General features: G+C 38.8%; 4 protein-coding genes across 4 annotated transcripts; all 4 read right to left on the bottom strand.

The window, feature by feature from the left end:
- Positions 1-843: 843 nt before the first annotated feature.
- c15h1orf198 (chromosome 15 C1orf198 homolog) lies at positions 844-7,883 on the bottom strand. Its single transcript, XM_084738268.1, has 6 exons — positions 7,518-7,883; positions 6,269-6,319; positions 5,657-5,782; positions 4,649-4,816; positions 3,727-4,077; positions 844-1,531 (listed from the first exon to the last, which is right to left on the bottom strand). Exons 1-6 carry the CDS (start codon positions 7,833-7,835, stop codon positions 1,475-1,477), a joined length of 1,071 nt encoding a protein of 356 aa, XP_084594394.1. The 5' UTR covers positions 7,836-7,883; the 3' UTR covers positions 844-1,474.
- A 1,049-nt stretch (positions 7,884-8,932) lies between these two features.
- Positions 8,933-12,743, bottom strand: LOC146314646 (gap junction Cx32.2 protein-like). Its single transcript, XM_084738269.1, has 3 exons — positions 12,585-12,743; positions 10,934-11,072; positions 8,933-10,226 (listed from the first exon to the last, which is right to left on the bottom strand). The coding sequence occupies exons 2-3, from the start codon at positions 11,060-11,062 to the stop codon at positions 9,585-9,587; spliced, it is 771 nt and encodes a 256-aa protein (XP_084594395.1). The 5' UTR covers positions 11,063-11,072; positions 12,585-12,743; the 3' UTR covers positions 8,933-9,584.
- A 1,482-nt stretch (positions 12,744-14,225) lies between these two features.
- On the bottom strand, positions 14,226-16,952 carry gja13.1 (gap junction protein alpha 13.1). Its single transcript, XM_084737275.1, has 2 exons — positions 16,804-16,952; positions 14,226-15,708 (listed from the first exon to the last, which is right to left on the bottom strand). Exon 2 carries the CDS (start codon positions 15,679-15,681, stop codon positions 14,821-14,823), a length of 861 nt encoding a protein of 286 aa, XP_084593401.1. The 5' UTR covers positions 15,682-15,708; positions 16,804-16,952; the 3' UTR covers positions 14,226-14,820.
- Positions 16,953-17,963: 1,011 nt separating this feature from the next.
- Positions 17,964-21,211, bottom strand: gja11 (gap junction protein, alpha 11). Its single transcript, XM_084737379.1, has 3 exons — positions 21,068-21,211; positions 20,634-20,819; positions 17,964-18,891 (listed from the first exon to the last, which is right to left on the bottom strand). The coding sequence occupies exons 1-3, from the start codon at positions 21,194-21,196 to the stop codon at positions 18,316-18,318; spliced, it is 891 nt and encodes a 296-aa protein (XP_084593505.1). The 5' UTR covers positions 21,197-21,211; the 3' UTR covers positions 17,964-18,315.
- Between the last annotated feature and the right edge of the window lie 2,249 nt (positions 21,212-23,460).

The following is a 23,460-nucleotide window of genomic DNA, read 5'->3' as shown; positions in this document are numbered from 1 at the left end:
AAAAAAAACAATGGCCAAAGTATTTTTAGGGAGCAGCTGCAGTCATAATTAGAGTTAGTGGTCATTTTATTTGGTGTTTCCTGCTCTTTTTGTTAAGTTTACATTATTGTGGCTAGCTAGCTAGCCATGGTAACAAAATATTGTGCCATTATGAAAGACCACACCAAAGCAGGCGACTACATGATTTGCCGAAATAGGTAAAGGTAAGCCAGCAGTGTATCCACAAAAACCAGGTGTGTTGTAATACACTTTAATTTATACCATAAGCCTTGATTTTTCCTGTTTTTCCTGTACCACTTCATCTCAGGCACCGTGTCTCCAGAAAAATTATATTTGCATATTACTAAACAACTTCTGCACCTCAGCTGTTTAACTACATCAATAAAAGCTAGCTAACATCTGATCAAACCATATTTCATAGTCTCATTTTTATTTAACTTTTATGACAGCTGCTGTGCCCAAAACATCAGCAGTAACTATGTATAAATAGGATTGTAAATTGTATGGACATATATCACATGAGCGCTGCATTGAACATGTCGGGTTGTTGCTGCAATACGTCAATGTTGCTGCCATATTGGTCCTGGCAGGACTTACCTGTGAACAAATACATGTAAACAGGTGAGCTGCAGGTTTTCTGGGTACAAAGTACTACATGATGTACACGGCCCTGTAGTGCTATTGATCCATCGAGATCGTTTTGGTGTAAGTGGCAGAGTTTTAGAGAGATGAGTCGTATCTTGCTTTCTCTCCAGTATAAAGGGACTAAATGGCACGTGGCTTGTGGTGCTCAAAACATCAAAAAATACATTTGAAAAGTTATAAACCAGCGTCTCTTTCCAAAAATCATGACGTGGTTATTCAAGATAAAACACAGACTGTGTTGTGAGCAGTTTCATGTAGGAAATACTTTCTCTCTAGTAGAAAAGAAGGTAGTTCTGGGAGAATCTACCGCAGAAAGAAAGTAAATCCTACATGAAACTACAACAAGGCCTGTGGGCTACATACTGTATATGGCAGCAACAAGACATACATTCCTAAGGTCAATGTGGCGTCTACGCATATATGTCTATGATCAACTGGGGTGAGAACTGTGTAACCTTTCAACCAGGCTGATTTCAGTGTGAATGCACAGTCAGAGAGATCACACACACAGTCCGTGAGATTCAATCCCTTCTCACTCTTCATTTAGTGGGCAGGGGGGTGTTTGGCAAGACATTAAAGAGATTCAACCGTAGTCAGAAAGAGGAGAGGGAGCTTTTCTAGTGGGGTGGGGGGGAACACCAGCACACAGGCGGTGAGATAATGTCTTAACAAGCCACTGGAGATAATTACAAGAACATGCTGTGGTCATTTTGAAAACTAGTGTTTGTTAAATCTAGACGTGGATGTCTGTAGTCATGGCAGTGTGGTCCTTCTGCAGAGTGATGATGAGAATGATTCATTCAGAGCGCTGACTGGTCTCAGTTGTGGTTTACCAGTTGTCCAAGAAGTCGAATCCGGTCTTCAGGATGCTGCTGCTTGTGTTGAACTGAGGGGTGGGAGAGAGGGGACCGAGGGGGTGGGGGGGGGACATACAGAGATACGATGTTAAACACTGTCAGAGGCTGGAGAAAGTTCAGTACATTATTACTGACTGTTAGAAACAACTACTTCTGACTTTTCTGTCTCTTGTACTTGTACTATTTATCCATACTTTCCAACAACCCAGTTCTTCCCAGTTCTTCATTGACCCTATTTTTTTTTACATTTTTTCCCTTTTTCACTTACACAACCAAAAAATAAATGAATGAAATAAAACTAGTCAATATTAGATTATGCCAGAGATTTACACAAATTCACACCAGAGAACCTAAAAGTATTGTTGCAGGGTGCTTATTTCGTTATTGTTATTCTTTAAAAGTTACCAAAATGCATTCTTGGACTTCTCACACTGGACTTATTGTATCTGTATTGGCAGTTTTCTTGTTACAACTTTCATCTCATTTTTGTATTTGCCTTTGTCCTACCACCAACTAATTTTTGTTGCTACTGAAGGTGATGGAATCTCTTTTTTAAAATTGCATCACTCAAGCTTTCTCTCATGTGTTTTCCCCTCACAGACTGTGGCTTTCTGTCAAGCTTTACTTGTCTGGGCAGGATGATTTTACTGTTTTAACCCTGTTGGTTTGGTTTGTTTAGGCTGGTGTGAAAACTGTGAATCAAACTCTGGTGCAGACTAAACAACCCGGACAGAGACTTGAGAGGTTGGGCTGGTTTGGGTTCCAGATGGACTCCGTTGCGGTTCGGCTGTGGTACGAAAGCAAAACACACCAGCCGCAGGACTTATGTGATTTTGGCAGGAATTCAAAAGCCTAACTACCATTAAATCCACGTTCTGATCATGAAGAAAAGTAGAGAATTTGTAACATGCTGGGATTTTCCCTGATCAGAGAGTAACAAAGGGTTAATGTGGTGGTGTGTTTTGGCAGATACTCAATAACAACTGAACGCACAATACATAAATTCTGCAGCTAAGGGATCCCTCTCACATTAAAGCAATAACAAAAAAACTTAGTTTTATGACGTGGTGAGAATGGCATGGGAGTCTGGGAGTTGTTTCCTTGACTGCTGAACAAACATCACAGCTGATGAAAATCTATCTGACATGACTCAGGCAGAAATTATGTTCACAGACGATGTACTGCATTAGGTTTTAGTTAATACGTTTTTACATTTAGTCACATTTGCCGACTTCCTTCCTCATATATCCGACATATCCAACGTATCCCAGTTTTTCCCAAAAGTTATAGCCACTAGCAACAGCTAGCAGGAAACACATCGTTATCCTGAATAAATTACGCACAAACATTTGGGATAATATAAATATACAACTCATACACATATTAATTCTGCAAACCCGATGGGTGCAATAAAACCTCTCTGCTCCCACTCAATCTTCATCTTTGCGCCTGAGCCAACTCAGCGGGGAACTAAAGCGGTTATGTCGCTCCAGGAACAAGTAACATTATATGAAAATGTGTTACAACACCAAAATAACACAGTAATACAAACTGACTAACCAATCGAGGCGGCGATAGCCCAGTAACTTCTGTGTTCTATTTTTTTTAGGTGCCTAAAGTATGTTTTGCTGCTGACCCTGTTCACTGCAGTGCAGTCCTTTGCTTCTGTGCTGCTTCTCCTGAAGGAGATGTCGAACAAAACTTGATCTACCGCACCTATACAGACTTGAGAAATCATTTTAACAGAAAATTCAGTTGTTCTTTGAACTAGGATTTCTAATAATACATATTATTTCTATGAATTTTAATTAGCACTCTGATTTTTGTGGATGCTTGATGAGAAACTCATCTGGTACATAAGTATTTTAACTATTTCTGGCCAAATTCCCAGAGGCTTTAAGTCACTCTGAACAAGATTAAAAGGCAACAATGTACAATTTTTTCCTCCTTCATCCAGAACAAGTGAAGTGAACCACAGGTTTTAAAGCAACTTTTGGAAAGCATCAACTGGGTCAAGAACCATTGTTATTGTAGACCTATAAATAGAGGCTTAAACAAACATGCTGAACTTGGATTTTAAAGCATGATGCATTTCTGGCCAAATCCTGATACCACAGCAGGTGTTCAGCATTTATTTTTTTCTACAGTCACATGGAAGCAGATTCAGGCTTTGAATCCATCACTACCGCATTTCATAACATCTGTGTGCGAGCCCTGAACTCACCTGAGCAAAGGTGGGGCTGGTGGATGAACCGTCTTCCTCCTTCTCTTTCTCCATGCTGGCGGGCTGGTTGGAGGGCTTGGACAACAAGCTGGAGGAGAACACTTCATCCAGGGTGTTGCTGACCGAAGGCAGGGTGCTCTGAGATCGCTCCCAGCCCGCGACTGACGAGGACACGCTGACGGGCGGGGCCGGGTTTGGTGAAATGGAGAGGGACGCCAGCGTGGCGCTGACGGCGGCGGGGGCAGGGGGCTGGGGAGCAGGAGGTTTGGGTGCTCGCTGCTTGGTGGACCTGGTAGGAGCTGGAGGGTGGGGGTCTGCTGCCTCAGGCTCCTTGGAGGTGACCGAGGTCTCCTGTAGAAAAAAAAAAATCTGATTTACTGTTGGCAATTTCACTGCTATTAATTTGTTTACATTCCTATCTAAAAAAAATATCAGTGTACTTGACGGATTTAATCTCTTTTCATTCCATTCATACATTCTTTTATTGTGTTTTCATCTCTTAGTGAAGCACTTTGTAAGTATGTTAAGAAAAGAGCTATATAAATAAAGTTAAATAAAACAATAAAGCTGTATAATGCAAAATCACAGCAATAACAAATGTGCAGAAAAGTAGCGAATGAAAACAGCAAAGCTGAATGATCAGAAAACAATCTCAGTCATCACTGTTGCTTTCTTTGGCCGCAAATTGGCTGCATTCACCATCTGCTTCTCTCACACTTGTGGATGCGCCGCTCGTGCCAGAAATCTCAGCTTCGGGCTAGGTTCTATTTCAGGATACACAGCTTGATAAACACGGGCAAACAAAAGCTGGGGTGGGAGCTTGTGCTGAATCTGTTGTTTGTTAGAAACTACACTGACCTCGCTGGTGCCAAAATATATGAACAGATATATTTTTGGCAGCTGTTGCTTTTTCGGCGCTTACCTGTCGGAGGTAGGAGGGGAGGGATTTCTCTCCTTTCTCGAGGGATTTGATCTGGCTGGGGGTGAGGGACTGGAAGTCGGCTTGCTCTCCCTCCAGTCTGGACCTCTCAGCGCTGATCTTCCAGAAAGACGACTCTTCCTCTGGCCTCCTTCCCTCGCTGACAGACACCTTTACAATCACACAATAACATGTTTCAACATCATCGTCTATGCTTTTAAGTATAATTAAAATAAATTACTGGAGATTTGTACCACACAAACCAATAACATCATTACATCCTTATTAAGGAATGTGTCATTTCATCCCTTGAGGATTACATAAAGGCTCGGTTATGTAAAACGTTCTCTCAAACCTGCTGGGCATCTAAATATTTTTGACAAAAGTAAACCATATATAACATTTTAATAACTAAATCTGTATCACCAGTCTTTGGCTGGGTTGCACCAACAGGGAATAATTTTTAAACACAATTAAACCATGGTTTAACTTTAGATTCTCTGCTGAGCCATGATTAGCAGACTAACTAGACTAACTAACCTTTTAGCTAGCAAGCAAATAATAGAACTTTTTCGAAACTTATTAGCTAGCTAGTAAACAATGGCTAGCTGGCCACAAATGTAACATTTTATAAAGGAATAAACAGCAGCCAACAGCACTCAAAATGATTTTTTATTTCCTTAAATTTGCATCTCCATATTGCTTGAACTCTCTTTAATGTTGGTTTACATCATGGTGATTAATTTTTTAATTCTGCGACAGAGTTCTACTTAATTTTAAAACCCGGTTTTGCTTAACCCTGTTTAGAACTCATCTTAGATCATCAAAGTTGCTTGGGTACATTTCCTTCATCAGTCCAAAGCTTGATTGCCTTGAACTATGACTGCCATTCTCCCAAAATAAAGTAATCCTGCCCTATACGACAATACATCTATACAAAGTATATAAGACCAAGTGAAGCCTTCAACTGTGCTTCAAATTAAAACAACTGCAGTACACTCCTGATCATACCTTGGCTCCTGGTGTACTCTTGCCCAGCTGGCTGGAATGAGGAGTCTTTGCAGCCTTTGAGTCAGCCTGTGAGGCTGACAGCCCCTGTTCTGCAGAGCCGGATGTCAAGCTGAAGTCCAACTGGCTCTGAAAGAGGGGAGCCAAGTTTACAACAACATCTCATAATCCAACTGCACTCAACTCCACATGCATATTTCAGACAGAAAATGACCAGGTATTGAGATAATGGAATTGCAGCTATCGAAGACAGGATGGCAATAAACCCATCTGCTGACTTGTAATTACCAGAGGTGGGACCAAGTCATTGTTTTGTGGGTCACAACCAAGTCTCCAGTCTCTACACTGAAGTCCTAAGTCAAGATTGACAAGTTCTAAGGCCTAAACATTTGAGTTTCTAGTTTCTGATTGTCAGTCAGATAAAATAAGCAATTTGAAGATGTCTCTGGGAACTTATGATCAGCATATTTTAACATTTTATGGACAACATGATGAACGATTACTAAAAAGTAATCAACACATCATTAGATAATGACAACATTTGCAGCCCTATACGACAACAAGACAAATTTCTTTCCAGAGTTAGGTACTGTATGTTGGTGTGAATATTTTTACCTTTGTTTCCCATGAGAAGGGGGCAGAGTGTTCATCTTGCCAGGTAATATCCTAAATAGAAACACAGCGTGGAGTTACAATTTCAACAAACACAGTGAGGGCCTTACTTACATAAGTAAAGTAGGCTACACTATATTCAAACATCTACATTATTTAAGTTTTTGCCTTCAAGAAAAAGAAAACAATGATAATCAGAGATCAAAACTCCATTTTTGCTAAGAGACCCTGTATTCAAGACTTATAATGGCTTGTCAACAAATAAGAGCTTTATCTATTGTGGTTGCAACCATTTCTTTTTTCTTTTAACATTTCATTAACAGCAACATTTACATACAAAAAACAAACAAACAATACTAGAGTGGAGAGCAGACCAAAATAAAGACTATAACATATTATCTAATAAATCAGTGTACTTGACTTATTAGACAGTTGACAAAAAGAGCAATCCACAATAAAATTCTTGGAAAGATAAAAGCAATTAATCTATTTGATCGTCACTTCCTTAACCGTATTTTAACACCTAATTTTAAAGGTAGGCACCAGATTTTCTTCTAACACAGATCTGTAGTCAAGTTACTTCAGTAGGGGTTTGAGACAGAGACAATTTCTTTATTAAATAAACCTTTCTAAGGGCTGTTATTGTTCCGAGGAGAAACAGGTCCGACCAACATCAGTAACAAAAGGATCCAGTTAAAAACACAATTCAGAGACTTAAGAAGCCCGAACACCAGAAGAGACCGTGTCACAACTAAAGCACATTTTCTAGGCTTACAGGAATATCATACTTGTTATAAATTCGGAGTATGACCGCAATTGCGGTTGCGTCTAATTCACTTGCAGCTAACATTAGCTTACATACAGGTACAGGCCGTATCTATAAGGGAACCGTCGATTTGTAAAGCACTCGTGAGATTTGTATGTTTGTTTCACTGCGTACCTTATACAAACTAAATATTTAGTTTTATGATGTAACAATGCTGTGACTGAAAACTGTCTATGTCTAAAGGCAGGCATCACTTAATTACGATTAGGAGCATACAATAATTTAAATTAAAACGATAACTCTCGCGATATCTTTCGCAAGTTTGGGGTTCCCTTCTACACGCGTCTACAGGTAAGCAGCTGTGACGTTTACCAACATATTTCATCGGCTACGTGGCTAGTTAGCAATCATGACAACACAGTCTGTTCTGACCTATAAAGACGCTCACAAAACTCTCTATTATAAATTCAAATGTGGTTAAAGTACCTCTTCCCCGAAATGAACTATCTTCTGACCCGTCTGAATGAGCAGTTTGGGATAACAGACCACTTCGTCACGGTCAACTCTGTGCATAGCGTATCGGGCTCGGATGTGGGGGTCCATCATCCCGTTGTCGATGGCGGTGTCCTGTTCTTGGGGCGTCATCTTGTCCCAGGACGAGCCGTGTTTGGCTTTGATTTTCACCCTCTCCTGCATTATCTTCTTCGCCATGGAGTTGATGGAGGAGAAGTACTCGAACTTCTTCTCCTCCATCCTGTGGGCGTCGAACCCCGCCATGGTTGCGGCCATGATCGAGGCGGCCATCTTTAGCTGCTACCAGCTGTTGTTATTGTGAGGAAGAGGAAACTGGTGCTCATCATCGTCGCCGTGTGGGCGGTGGGCGGGACGTCTGTCGAAATGACACGGATGGACGCGATCAGCGCAGTTGTGTGTGTTAATGGCGCCATCTTGTGGTCTTTTAAAGATCGGCAAGCAGCGGAAGTGCTGTGGACTGAGTTTACATTATATTTATTTTTGTACAGATTTATACCTTGTTGTCCCTTTAAATAAAAAGGTAGATTTAAAATATATTTATACGTTAAATTACTGGAAAGTTGTTTTAATCAGTGGTGGAAAGAGTACTGAAACTCTGTATTCAAGTGCAAGTACTGTTACACTGCTAAAATATTACTCGATTACAAGACTCGTATCTGATACAGTACTCGTATCAGAAAAGTACATAAGTAAAAGTACAAAGTATTTGTCACAAAAACTATTCAGATTGTTTTTAACCACTTTTGGGAGAACAGTGGATATAAATGTATAATACAGCCAGTACTCTTAAAATGACTGTGTAATTGCAGAGTAACAAGTCAAGAACAATCATAAGGTTTTTTTTGTTTTTTTTTAAATAACTGTCTGCATACATTATTCATTTTCTCTAATTAAAATAATTAACTGTTCTTCTCCATCCTGTTTAAGATAAACTATTTGGTCCACCTCATGTGACATTATTTTTTAACTGACATTTTTGATAGAACAACAAAACAACAAATTGTATGATACACTCATAAATTAAAACTATATGTTCACTGTCTCCACTTTCTATTATAAAGAAAACTGACACAGACAACATGCTATCAGACAAAGAAAAAGGAGTATAATAAGTCTACGAACAATTATATTTCTCCCTTTAGATTAACTCAAGCTGCACTTGAAAGTTATATCGAATGGTGGATTTGGTGGGGTTAGCAAAAGTGTTTTTGACATTTTTCTTTATCAAAATTAGCAATTTATATGAGGTTAATTGTAAATTTCAATGATGCCCAAGTGCAGAAATCGTAAGTGATAATTAAACGAAAGCTGAGATGCAGGTTGAAATGTTTTGGACTGAACTTAAAGCATTTTAATAAGCATACATGTACCCTTTACTCAATCATTTATTTTTACAAGTAGTTACAAACACAAGACAAATAGGGTTTTTTTACAATACAAAACATGAAAACAAATTATTTGTAATCAAAATATTTACAGGTTTAAATGTCATGCCTGCAAAGGAACCGAGAAAACCCCATTTAAAAAGAAAAGTAGCACTAACAGCTCTTACACGTTGCTTTAGAGCAAAAACAGCTTGTAGCGCTACAAAAAATGGCTTTAAGCCAATGCAAACTGATACAGCAGTATCTGCAGAAGTCAAGTCATATGGTCAGGTCCCTCCGACATTCAGACCATGTAGTCACAGACCACAGCAGACAATCACTCTGCCAATATTTAAAACTCTTGTGAGTGCAAAATATGTAGCAAGAAACAAAATAAAACCACAAAAACTCACTTTTGTTGTGCAAAATGTAAAAGTTTGCTTCAGTGGCACTTGAACAAATATTGTTCTCGTCAATTTTTTAAATATTTGAATTATAGGAATTTTTAAGCATCATATAAATAAATAACTCTTTGTGTAGTTTTGCACATGTGGGCCATAATGTTTTGCAGTTTCAGACCCGTGAGTTACATTCTTCTTTTCTCTGTGACTGTGCGACTGTTTACATTTGGCACATTGGATCTAAATGGCTTTCTTCAGGCTGTGCTGTGACTGGCATCATGGAGGCCGAATTTGTCGCCGTTGTAACGTGGGTGGATGGCGATGGCGGAGGTTGTCACTGTTTTGGCCTTGCGTCTGGACGAGCGACAGCACATCAGGTAGAAGATCTCAACCACGTTGAGAAATAGAGAGACACAGGACACCACGAGCATGAAGATGATGAAGATGGTCTTCTCCGTGGGTCGAGACATGTAGCACTCAACAGTGAAGGGACAAGGGGCCCGGGAGCAGACGATTCGTGGGTCCATGACGAACCCGTACAGGTAATACTGCCCCAAAATGAACGCTATCTCCAGCAGGATTCTAAAGAATATGGAGGTCATGTAGGTTCCCAGCAGGTTGCCTTTAATCTTGACGTGGCCTTTTTCATCGCTGTACTTGGGAACTTTGACGATTTCTCTCGCAGAGTGGGTCTGCATGTTTTCTCTCAGCTTGTTCTCTTTGTGGATAACGTGGAGGACGTGACCGAGGTAGATGAGCGTCGGAGTTGAGACGAAGATGATCTGGAGGACCCAGAATCGGATGTGTGAGATCGGGAAGGCGTGGTCATAGCAGACGTTCTTGCAACCAGGCTGTTTGGTGTTACAGATCATATTCGACTGTTCATCACCCCACACCTGAAATGTTCAAAGGAGAAACTAACATCATTACACGTACAGTACTGAATATACATGCAAAAAAAATGGACTATTTTTTTTAATAGAGGCTTTTAATAACAGCACAAATGACTGGTGCTTATGCAAGACTACAGTACCTCATTATAATGCTGTTTTCTCCTACACGCTTTTCAAAAAAATCATAATTCTGATATTACACTTGGCCATACTGTGATCTTATTACAATTGTGATTAATTGTGCAGTCCTGCAAAGCAACAAAAAAATACATCTGAAAAATTCAAAACCAGTGTCTCTTTCTAAAAACTATGACCTGGTTGTTAAAAATAATCCACAAACTTTGTTGTGATCAGTTTCATATCAGAACTACTTCTTTCTGCAAAGGAATCCATGAGAGCTACTCTGATAGAAAGATTGATCAAGTCATAATTTTTTGAGAGAGAATTGTTCAAATGTCTTTTTAGGACACCACAGGACTTGTGCCATTTAATGCTGTTATATTAGAGACAAGGCTCTATGGCTGATATCTCAAAAACCAGAACTATCTCAGCAGCTGCAGGCCTCCATCATGGCCACCAGAGGGTGCTATTTCACAAAAAGCTTTTATCATCCCAGAGAAGAAATTCAGAGATTCATCAGTTTGGTAAAATGCTACAAAAAATACAATTAAATAAAATAAAGAATAAAATATGAATAAACAGAAGGAGACCTTATCTGCTCCAGCTCCGAGAATCATGATCCTGAAGATAAACAGCACACTGAGCCAGACCTTCCCGATTACAGAGGAATGGGACTGGACCTTGTCCAGTAAAGAGGACAGAAAACCCCACTCTCCCATGGTCTTTGATCTGATGAGGAAAAGCAAATAGCAAAAGAAAAAAAAACATTATTTAGATGTTTATTTAATCATTTTAAATCTTTCATGTATCATTGCCTTAATGATTAGACAGAGAATATTAGTGTTTATTAGAAACAGTGGAAACTCAGGTACCTGCTATTTGTACTGTAGAATAAACTTCAAAGTTATTGGCAGACCATTAAGTTGTAATTGTGTAGTAAATTATATTAATTGGTATCAAGTTTTCGAGATCATAAGCACAATTATACTTGAATATTTATCCTTAAAGTTTATACTTACTTAAAGATACTTCATACAAACTACCAGCCTAATACACTGCATAAAAAGCTGAGAAAACTTATCATTTCAAGACAAAAGTCTTGACTAGATTTTTTGAGTTTTGAAACTACACTACTGTGTTGTGTTGTTGTTCCTTTGCATTATTGTATGTATTGTCATGCATGTTGTACCAAGACTGACAGACCAGCGTATGAGCTGTTAATGATGCTGTAAACCAGAGTATCAGTAAAATAAAGACAATGAAGTTGAACTGAATAATTCTGGATTAATTAATCTTAAAGAAAAAAAAAAAAATCTCATCATTATTTATTTAAGTCACAGCTGGTTTCTAATTGAGCAGTGATATATTATTCTTCATATTACATGTAAGACCATATATATTTGAAAGCATTCTGTTATTTTTTAATAGGCAGTTCTGCTGTGATTTATGATTATTGATTAACACAAATGGTAAAACATCACCAACAGAAACAGCAGAAAGTCTGTTTTTGTTAAGAGACACTGTCACATGTTGTAAAAACCCTAATCTGAAGTGCAGTATAGAGAGAGTTCAGAACGGAGCTATAAAGTCACTTATATAACAAAGACTTATCTCAGACTGTCTTACTATAATGTGATTGGATGTAGTGATAGCAGAGGAATTTATATTCCCCAGATGTTTCTGTGCGTCTTCGCACTGCTGCATCCATAAATATTATGTATTTATATTATATATAAATATATATATATATTATATATATATTATATATATATTATATATAAATATATATAATATATATATTATATATATATTATATATAAAATTTTCACAAGATGCAAGGCACTTCAGCATGTTTAAAGTGAATTCTATCTACACATCATGACTTTTTTCCAGTCAAAAATAAAAAATGAAATAAAATTTGGTGCGCTTAAACAGTGCCAGCAGTTCTGAGCTCCAAGACAAAGTGGAAAATATGTATTTAATATGGATTTTTAGCTGTACACTGCATCAGTGCTCTGACTTTGCTTGTACATTTATATTAACACTCTGACAAAGTAAGAATAAACTTATAATAATGAATACCTTCATCCATCTTATTGTTCATTTGTAGTTGAGATTGTTTCTGTCTTATTCCAAAAGTAATACAGTGAAATGTAAGTTTTAATTCCTTAAATTATGTATATGTGTAGCAGAAATGAACAAAATTTAAATAAGAATAATAATGATAATTGACGCCCTTACCTTTGAGTTTAAAAGGCCTCTGTGCAGACAAACAGACGTGTCACCAGCTGTGCAGCTGAATGAGAGAGAGACTCCAGTGGCCGAATCAAACCTGTCGATGGTACCTTGAACTTTAGATCAGATGAAATTGTGCAACACTGTGAGCTGTCACGTTGTCATGACATCTGGAAATGATAAATCTCAAGTGGACAATTTTTTGGGGCTGAGCACTGACAAAAGATTGCACAGGTTAATGATTGGCAGTGCTATAAACCAAATACTCCTGCTCATGCAGCTGTTTTTATGCCTTTGCTCATTATTGTCACTGTATCACATAGGTTAAACCAATGGAAATAAATCCCTCTAACCACCCCCCTTTTAGCATTTTGTAGTTAATGGAATTATTTATTCACAAAGTGAGTATTTTTTGTGAATAGACGCAGAGTGTGTGACTGAAGGGGGGAATAACACGACCACCTGCACAGTCTAATGCAATCACACTGCAATGAATACGTGACGACTAAACAGTCACGTTCACTTCTGCTGAGACTGTGTCAACACAAAGTTTTCTCCTTTTTTGTTCAGGCTGTGTGATTTACACAAAGTCTGAACAAACAGAGCAAATCTAATAATATAAGCTTCATAAAGATTCTTTTGTTGCAGGGATTTTGTATAGAAGTGAAATATGTTGAGTGGGGCCTCGTGTTTCTTTCCGTGTAGCTCCTGTGGTTTTTAATGGATGTATCTGAACCATTTAATAAGTCACAGTTCGTCTTGGTCTGTCTTTTTATTGTCCATCTGATGTGAACGTCCTCAGCCTTATAAAAACTCCCTGTTCTGAAGATATAACAAGCTACATTAACAATTAATCACTGACTCACTCACCAGGCGATTAAAATGTTCTTGGTGATTCCTTTGCTTTACAATTTAATTGCTTTATTAATTTTTAAGGGTTTATTATTTTATTCATTTGGCTTTTTAAAATTTGTTTTTACTTTTCATCCCCATTTTCTTATTTGTGTTTCTTTGCATCTTTGTGTTGTTGCATAATATAAGTTTAAAAATATATGTAAAATTATTATTTTTTTTAAAGCTTAGACTGGTATTGTATATAATTGTAAAAGTACCAGATAAAATATACCAAAATATATAAAAACAGGCAAAATATACAAAGAAATGTACAAAAACTATCCAAAACAGTGAACATGGTTAAAGGTTAAAAGTGAAGGTGAAATATAAAGTGAAATAATGCAAATAAAGTGGCTACAGTGTAAAGGAGGTCTCTACCTCAATATATTTCCAAGTTTAAATGAAGGTTAAATAGTTGGCAACAAGTCTGATAATCAATTAGCTTTTTTAATAGCAAAAATATCAAATATAATTGTTTTTGTTTTTCTCACTCCTCTGTGATGTTAATAGGCGTCTTTGTGTTTTGGACTGATTTGAAAAGTTCACCATGAACTCTAAGAAGCTTTGACGACACAATTTAACATTTTATAAAACAAAGATTTAATCAGTTAATTGAGAAAATAACTGTTAGAATAATTGATAATAAAAATAACCATTAGTTTCTGCCCTGTAGTTGCCAAATAAGTGTAAAACAAGCTCTTTCAAAGTGAGGTCTGAAAATCTGAAAATAATGAATAGAGTCATGAAACAGTGTGTTTTTAATACAACTTTAATCATTTATTAAAAATAATACAGCATACAAAAATGTCTCTACAATACACAGTAGAAACTGACTCTTCACCACAGTCCCCATCATCATCATTCAAATTATTTAAAGTCCTACAGATAACGAACAAGGCAATAACTTACAAAGGACACATTCAATAAGTGGGCATAAACAAAAACCTGCTCACTCAAAGATCAACAAGTGAGCATAAATACATTATCAATACTGCACACTTTCCTTTACTAAATTTCCAGTTAAAGGCAAACTATGCAGGATTTTTTTCCCCCCAGAAAATAACACATAGACTCCTACAAAAATAATCCCTCTCAGTCATCACCCTCGACCCACCAGAAGTGTTTGTGCTCTGGATGCTTTGCCAACAAAAAACTGTCAGTGTTTGACGTCCTGGGACTCAGCAATCAACTATCTTTCACAAAAACAAGGGCAAAAACTTTTCTTAGCAAGGATATCACTTAACTACACAATGATAAATCTTCTCTGTCATGATTTGTGCACCACATTTCAAGAACTCTTCAGTCTCTTAGATGCATCTGAACAAGGAACCATCAGGGGAGAAATCTTTTAATGACCGCTCAGGAGTCGTTTCTCCTCTTTGGCCCCGTCCAGGCTGCCCGCGATACTCTGGCTGCCCTCCAGGTCCGTGTTCATCTTGTTCTGTTTGAGCGACTCCTCCGCGGTCGGCCACCTGGGCATCATCAGGGTGGCAGGGTTTTCCGGTGAGTTGATCTTGTGCGGGCGAGGCTTGGACCCGCACCTGACCCGGGTGCAGAGCAGGTAGAACACCTCAATGACGTTGAGCAGCAGAGAGACGCAGGCCACCACCAGCATGAAGATGATGAAGATGGTCTTCTCGGTGGGTCGGGACATGTAGCACTCCACTGTGAAGGGGCAGGGCTTCTTGGAGCAGGGGAACATGGGCACCATGACGAAGCCGTACAGGTAGTACTGACCCACAATGAAGGCGGTCTCGATGAAGATTTTGGCGATGAGCTGGGTCAGGTAGCTCCCCAGCAGGTTCCCCTTGATCTTCACCTTCCCCTTATCGTTGGTGTATTTGGGCATTTTGACCAGCTGGGTCCCTCCTGGGCTCGCCAGCAGCTCCCTCATCTTGTTCTCCTTGTGGATGATGTGCATGGCGTGACCCAGGTAGACCAGCGTTGGCGTGGCGACGAAGATGATCTGGAGGACCCAGAAGCGAATGTGCGAGATGGGGAAGGTCCAGTCGTAGCAGACATTCTCGCAACCAGGTTGCTGAGTGTTGCAGATGAAACCCGACTGCTCGTCGCCCCACACGCTCTCGGCACCCGCGCCCAAAACCATGATCCTGAAGAGGAACAGGACGCTCATCCAGATCTTCCCAATGACTGTCGAGTGGGACTGGACCTTGTCCAGCAAGGTTGACAGAAATCCCCAGTCTCCCATCTTTGGTGTTGATATTCAGCTACTGATCTGTCACAAAAAAAGATAAAAGGAAATTCACAATAAACTTCTGAGTTTGTTAGCAGTGATCGTAAACTGACAGGGTCATGTCTATGGTGCATTATAAGCAGATGCATAACATATTCTAACTGCATTAATAAGACTTCATAAAACTTGTTAGAAATGTTTAAGTTTTATAAAGTATTACAGGTGGATCATAACTTCAGCATTCATAATGGAATAATACTTAAAGCTCACAGTTGTGCTATAGCTTATTATCAATGTTTATAAGACATTATTACATTTCTGGTTAAAGTTGTGGTAGTTATAATGCACTGTGTCACCCAGGACCGAGTCTCGACATTCAAATTAGGCATGGAGGTATTAAGCATTACGAATGCTGAACTTGTAACACATTATGTCCACCATGTATAATACTTTAAAAACCTTATTATAAGTTGTCACCCATGATTATAAACATTTATAAAGAGTTTTATAAAGCCTTTAAAAGCATTATAATGTCAGAAATTTAGCTATACAACCCTGTACATCTCTTGTATCTTATGCATGCACTTATAACGTTTGATAGACATGACCTTCATAGAAAGCGTTTGCCATTGCTCTTAATCAAGATAAATAATTTAATCTGCTCTTGAGCCTAACTTCTTGAGAAGTAAGAGGATGTCAGAGCCCAGCAAACTCTGACTCAGCTGGTCAATATTTTCCTGAAATAATCATTAATCAGATTTTTGAAAAGAACAACAGGCGACTCAGTGGCATCACACGAGTGAAGCTTAGTAGAAGTTGGCTGGTATAAAGATAAAACTATGAAAGAAAGGAAAACAGAACAGAATGACACTTATACAATAAATTAAAAACGTATCTTGTAGGCATGTATCTATGTAAGAGAAGAAAACTATAAAAGCAAGTCATTAACATTCAAAAGTTGAATAAAAAACAATCACCTTCCTTCAAAAATATGAACAAAAAGAAAGAAATGATTTTCCATTTTCATTTGGTATAGTGTTCTTTACAAGTTTTCACAGGTCATGATAAAATATTTAGTTTTAAATCAGTCAAATGATCAGTTCTGTGTTGCAGAGAACAATAATCGTTGCATCTTACCTGCTGACCTGGCCAGAAAGGACTGTCTCTGGCTGGGACTGATCGCTCACTTAGAAGTTGGACCTTGGAGTTTTTTTTTTTTTTTTTTTGTGCTGGGTGAGGACAGATGAGGTATCAGATTACGCAACACACATCTGGCTTTAGTGTCACGTTGTGCCCGTCAGCAAACCAGAGCAGAAAAAGTTGAAGAAAGACCAGACCAAGAGGACAAGTGTCTAATAATTGACAGGTGCTCACTGTCACAATCTCTCTCTGTCAAACGGCCTTGAGTGTTTGAAAACAAAAAGATAAATAACAATAAAAGTCAGCAATCATTAAAACACGGATGGATAAAATCGCTGCTCATATTTTAAGTGGTCTGCATGTGTTTGGCAATAAATATGTGTAGTTGTAAATTAAGTAAAGTTAAGTTGTTCTTTGGCAAAGTCTGTGAAAAACACTGTTAGTGAGAAACTTTGATTCTGTCAAAAGTTTAACACATTTAAATTTAGAACTTTTTTAAATAAAAAAAATAGAAATCATCACTGTCACTTGGCTAAAAGTAGTAATTCATCTATAGACACATAAAAAAAATCATTAAACATATTGGGAAATAAACTTTTTGCAATCATTTCTATGACACCCACTCATTTCTATGACACCCACGTCTACAATGCATTATAATGCATTGTAGACGTGGAGAGTGTTTCCAAACTTTCTCCTTTTTTTTTCTTTGCAGATTTTTAGGTATTTAAACAGGTATACTTATGTCTGTGTGCTAAATATGAAGCCACAGCCAGTTAGCTTAGCTTAGCAGAAAGATCCATCTGACATAAAGGTCACATCTTGTTAAAAAATATCCCAGCACATACAGACAAATTCTCTGTAAAATCACATCTTGACATATTTATACTTATTTTTAATACTAATTTTACCAAGCTAACTGTCACCTAACAGTAGCAGCATATTTACCCTCTAACCTAACTCTCTGATTATATACAAATATTTCTTTTAAAGTACTAAAAATATGAGCATTAGGCTAACAGACTTACTTTTTCTGATGCAAAATTAGGTGGGAAAATAATGAAAAATAAATGCATAGTAATTTCAGAACTTCACGGATAAGTTTGCTTTTTATATAATCTCTTGGTTTACTGTGGAAACATGACAATGTGGGGAGAAAAGAACAAATCAGAATCTGAATATGAGAGTTTTATTCAATCAAAATTGTACTAACATTTTAAGAAAAAACAAAAAAAACATTCCAAGACAGTATTCTTAGCAAAATCTATCAAAAAAAGTAATCTACAGTGTTTCAAAATGATGCAACTGCAAGAAACCGTTTGTTATTTGGGTTATTTTGAGCAACATTTTGCATGTGACTAAGTCATGTTTACAGAAGCTGGTTACTCCCCTCCCTCCATCTTTATTTACTGCACACACACACACACCCTTGTCTGCCCAAAGCCAAAGCACACAAATACAGAAATTCAGGAGAACTGGACACATACAACCTATCACTGCCGCCATGCATCAGATGTGGACCTCCCCCATGTTGTTGTTCTCAGGCGATGTGACCCCGTTCACCCCTAACTTCCGTCCTTGGAGCTCCAGGTCCAGGTTGACGCTATTTTGGATCACCTCATCACAGCTTTTAAAGGCTTTCCTCTCCGAAAGCGGAGGCGTCACCGGGGTCACGGTGTAGTCCTGCCTCCTCGCCAGGCACTCCTTCACGGCTTTCACACACAGATAGAACAGCTCAACCACGCTGAGGACGAGGGAGACGATCGCCGCCACCAGCATGAACCAGATGATGACCGACTTCTCCGTGGGTCTGGACAGGAAGCAGTCCACCTTGTGAGGGCAAGGGAAGCGGGTGCAGACGTAGCGAGTCTGGAGGGTGAAACCGTACAGAAAGTACTGACCCACGATGAACAAGACCTCCAGGATGATCTTGGCCACAAGATGGAGGACGTAACTGCGAAGGAGACGCCCACGGATGCTGATCTTGCCGGTGCTCTTGGTGTACTTGGGAACTTTGTAGGTCCTCCTGAGGAACAGACTGGCCTGGTCATCCAACTCGGCCTGCTTCTTCATCCTCTCCTTCACCTTGGAGTGGAAGAACAAGTAAAACGAGTAAACGAGTAAAACTGAAAATAAAACTGCCCATCGAGCCCTGCAGACTGTTCTGGGTATCGACAATTGTCCATAAAGATTCATTCGAAAACTCCAAGGCAGGTAGAGATTTGTTTGCTAGCAATAATGCTAACAAGGCAGAAACATGCTGCCTTGATCATTTGTGCCATCCCGTGTGCCAAAACTATGAAACAGCCTGACAGCGGCTGACCAAACTTTCTCAAATCAGAAGTTTACTTTGTATCCAACAGACTTCAATCTAGCTACTGTTTTTGACAACAAAATGACCTTTTAAACCCACAAGAAGCGAGTTGTTGGCACGAACAGGATAGATTCTGGATAAGTATCACTTTAAAGCTGCATTAATCAAACTTTGGCCACTAGAGGGCAAAATGACAGTTAGCTGACTATTGCAAACTTAGGAGGATCTGTTTATCGAGGTAAAATAGTTTGTCTCAGCAGTATGTTATTTGGGAAAGCACAGATAATGCAGTGGAAACTAAATGACTAAAGTCAGAAAAAGTTTTTGCACCTATCTTAATCAATCATGGTTTTGATGCACCAGGATTATTCCCTTCAACTGACAAGTTTTATAAACTTGTATATCTTTACTGAAGAGTTTCTATTTCAAATGTAAAACCAAATCTTTTGATTTATGAAACATGCTTTTACAGTTTCTGATTTTTCAATATCCCCCAGTTAAAGGGGAGGTGGTGGTGAGCTCATAAAACTTTTAGCTAAAAAATAAAACGGGAGAAACAGATTGATGAAAAATACAGTATGAGGATGTGGAAACATTTAATTATATGCCAATATTAAATCATTTTGAAATGTTGTTGGCTCAATATCTGCATTCTGAAGGGATATTAAGTGAGAAAATAAAACATTTACCCACTTTAACATTAAACCTGTGATAAATATCTGTGTCTGTAGCTGCTGGATGCGCCACATTCTTCAGCAGCAAGTGAAGTGAGGACAGGCGGCGTGTGGTGGGTTTATCAGGACTTGTTTGTTGAAAACAGCTTCCTAAGTGGTCTGATGTGAGTGGCTCACTTAGACTCAACCACACAGTAAATATGAGAGCTAAAATTCTCTGCGGGTTTGGCATTTATGAGTGGATCTACACTTTTAAGATCAGCTCAGATGAGCCTTCATCCATCCTGACGAGGGAAATTCAGGTGTTGCAGCAGCACAAGAACAGAAATAAGTAGAAATAAATGAAGAGGGATCCCTCTTCTGTGGCTAGGGCAACTGAAAAAAACAAACAAATTAACAACCAAACAAACATTTCTATTGAAACCTGGAAAGTAAATAATAGATAATTGGAAGGATATGAAATATAAAGAGAAACTATTCAGGAACTCAAAACTGATTAACTCAAAATTACAAGTACACATAGAGTGTTGTACTTGAAGTACTGTCATATACATACTCAGTTCATTCAATGTAAATGTCATAAACATTGATTAATGCAGTCTTAAGCCTGTGCAGAGCATTATTTATTTGTAGCATTGATCTAAAGCCAAATTGTACAACCCAATAATGTTAAATGGGGTTGTGGCAAACGTCCAGGTTGACCTATGACAAAAACCCCATCGCTGGACCACTTTGTTTTAGTGAGATACACAAAAGCCACACACAGCACAATAAAGTAATAGGCTGCTGCAGGTGTGGCATGCAATAATGATACGCCCGGTGACGTTGCAGTGACGCACCTTCTTCTCGACGTGGATCACATGAAGGACATGTCCAAGGTACAGCAGCTTCGGAGTGGCCACGGCAACAATCTGAAGGAACCAGAAGCGAACGTGGGAGATGGGGAAGGCGAGGTCGTAGCAGACGTTCTCACAGCCGGGCTGCTGAGTGTTGCAGACAAAGTCGGACTGTTCATCGCCCCACACCTAGAAAGAAACCATAGAAGAGGACACATAATACTTCAGAGAGTTTTAAAAGGTTTACTGATCTGTGACGCAAAATCAAGTTGTCATGTGCTGGCATTTCCAACTTTTTAAGCAACACCACAATCCAGAGACCTGTCAGTATTACCCAGCTATTATGCCCTTTTAATCTTAGCAGATTTGCCCCTATATTCTGTCTCCTCCTGGGTTCACTGTGAAGTGTGACTGAAATGGCGAAAACATGAACAGACCCTCTCAGCGCCGGACGTCAGGACCAGGATGCGGAAAACGAACAGCACGGTGAGCCAGACCTTGCCGATCACTGTGGAGTGGCTCTGCACTTTATCCAGCAGGCGGCCCAGCAGATCCCATTCGCCCATTTCAGTCGCCAGTTGTCCTGCTTTCTGTGCGAGGAGGTGAACATGACAATGATCCATTAAAACAATCTAATACAGCTTCTCTGAAGCTGCATTATTTGAGAAGTGTGCACTATTATTGGTCGATAAAAGAAGACTGCTCTTAATGCGACATTTCCAACTTTTTTCTTTAATTGTCATCTGCTCCAGACATAATATGCCAAGAGATGCACCCATCCACCCGCTCACTTTGTCTTTTTGTATCAAGATGATTTTCAGTGGCTCTTCATAATATTTTATTGAGAATATATTTCCTGGTTTTCCCTCCAGTGTCCTCCAGCCCTTTTTCCTCAACTCTGGGTGATTTACAAGTTTCTTAATGGACAGATAGCTTTACGTGTTTCAAAAGTAAGTAACTGCTAGTTAGCTCAATTAGCCATGCAGTTAGTGGTCCAATTAGCTGACCTGCTCCGGGCAAAACCTCCTCTGGAAACCTCCTCTTCTTGGAGGTCCAACACTGTCCCGGTTGTCCAAGCTCTCAGTCTCAGCGGCGTCAGCTGATAGAACCCCTGGCTGCACGGCTAACTGAGCTATTTAGCTAACAGCAGCTGCTCTTTTGACGATCTACCTGAGGCTTTGACAAAAAGTTACATGGAAAGGAAACAGTTATTTTTTTGAAAAACATTTTTATTTTCATTCATCAGTGTTGTGAGCATAGTTCCCCATTTATAAAATGTGCAGCCCACGCACAGAAAAATAAGTTTTAATATTTTGTCAACTAAAAAGTGCATCATAGGCTATAGATGGTAAATCCAACAGTTCCAAACAGACAGATTTCTTTTTTGTCCAAAAATGGTTCTTTTGATAGTAAAGGTTGCTGACCCCTGATTAATGTCACCTACAATTTGCAGCCGTTGACCTTAACCTGTTATTTGTCATTTTGCAGTAATACAAAAGGCAAAACAGAAATAATCAAGGTGGAAAAGTCTGAACAGACAGTCTCTCTCACAAGGCCAAACTTTTTATCATTTCTCGCAGTCTTGCGAGTTTTCTGATAAAAGCCACAGCTGCTGATTCCAAGTCTCCAAAACATACTTATCTGGCATTAAACATGGTCAAGGTCTTGGTTTCCACCGCAGTGAACAGCGAGGTACAAATACAGATTGACTTGGCTGAGAAGATAAGGCTGCTGATCAGAAAACGCTCCATTTCTGAAGTTTCTTTTACATAATGAAACATTTATTCAGAATGTATTAATCTTTTATATTCTTTCTTAAGCCTTATTAACAAACAAAATAAAAAAATGTTTGACTGTTTGGTAGCTGCTAGAAAATTTGATAGATATCATACCGTTTTTATCTCTTATTTTGTTTGAGAATGTAATTTTTATATTAAATTACTGCTATATCCACCACATAGTTCCCACTTTTAGCTATGTACAAATGGCAAGCATATTCATATTTTATTCAAATTGTACATGGTACAAATATTACATATTAGGCTATTTTATAATGTTAGCAACATAGTGCAAAATACATCCATAAAGCTACATTTTTTTTCCAGTCCATGTACAGAACAATATCAATTATGTTTTCTGACGAGGTAACATTATTTAAAATCAACTTACCGGTTGAACAAACCCACAGAGAAAAAAGGCTGGATGATGAGGGCTTTGTCTCAGGAGGACGACGAAGAGAGAAGGAGAAATAAAGACGAGGGTGTCTTTTCATTGTTCCTTTGACGTTTTATCCAGAAGGACACCATCATAACCAAAACAACAAACCTCCAGCCAAAACACTGGTGAAGCCTTTTTTGTTCGCCTGCTCGTATTTTATTCATGCAGGAAGTCAGCCTCATTGGACAGTGGACAGACGACAAGACAGGGGGCAGAAAGAAGGGACCTGGCTGACCAGATGACCTGAAGTTAAATGCACTGTACTCAACCAAGTCATTGTTGACAAATTATAGGGAAAAGCTGAATAAATACAGATGACTATGAAAGTAAATGACATGTCACTAAAGGAAAACTTAAAGGGACAGTTCGGAGTTTTTGAAGTAGGGTTGTAGGAGGTTCTTATCCTTCATCAGTGTATTACGGCACGGACCCAGTTTGGAGAAGCAGCACGAGTACCTGTGTAGGAAGCTAAACAATGTACTGCTGTGGACAGGGTCAGCAGCTAAACATATTTTAGACACATATTTTCACTGCTGCTGTCGCACAGCCTTTTCTTCTTTCAGATATCGCCCTTTCTTTTAAAGCAACCAGGCTCCTTTGGCAAAAACAATAA

This window comes from Lutjanus erythropterus, chromosome 15, assembly GCF_056507025.1.
Source record: "Lutjanus erythropterus isolate fLutEry1 chromosome 15, fLutEry1.hap2, whole genome shotgun sequence".
Taxonomy (NCBI): Eukaryota; Metazoa; Chordata; class Actinopteri; order Lutjaniformes; family Lutjanidae; genus Lutjanus; species Lutjanus erythropterus.
This window is presented reverse-complemented; position numbering and strand designations above follow the sequence as displayed.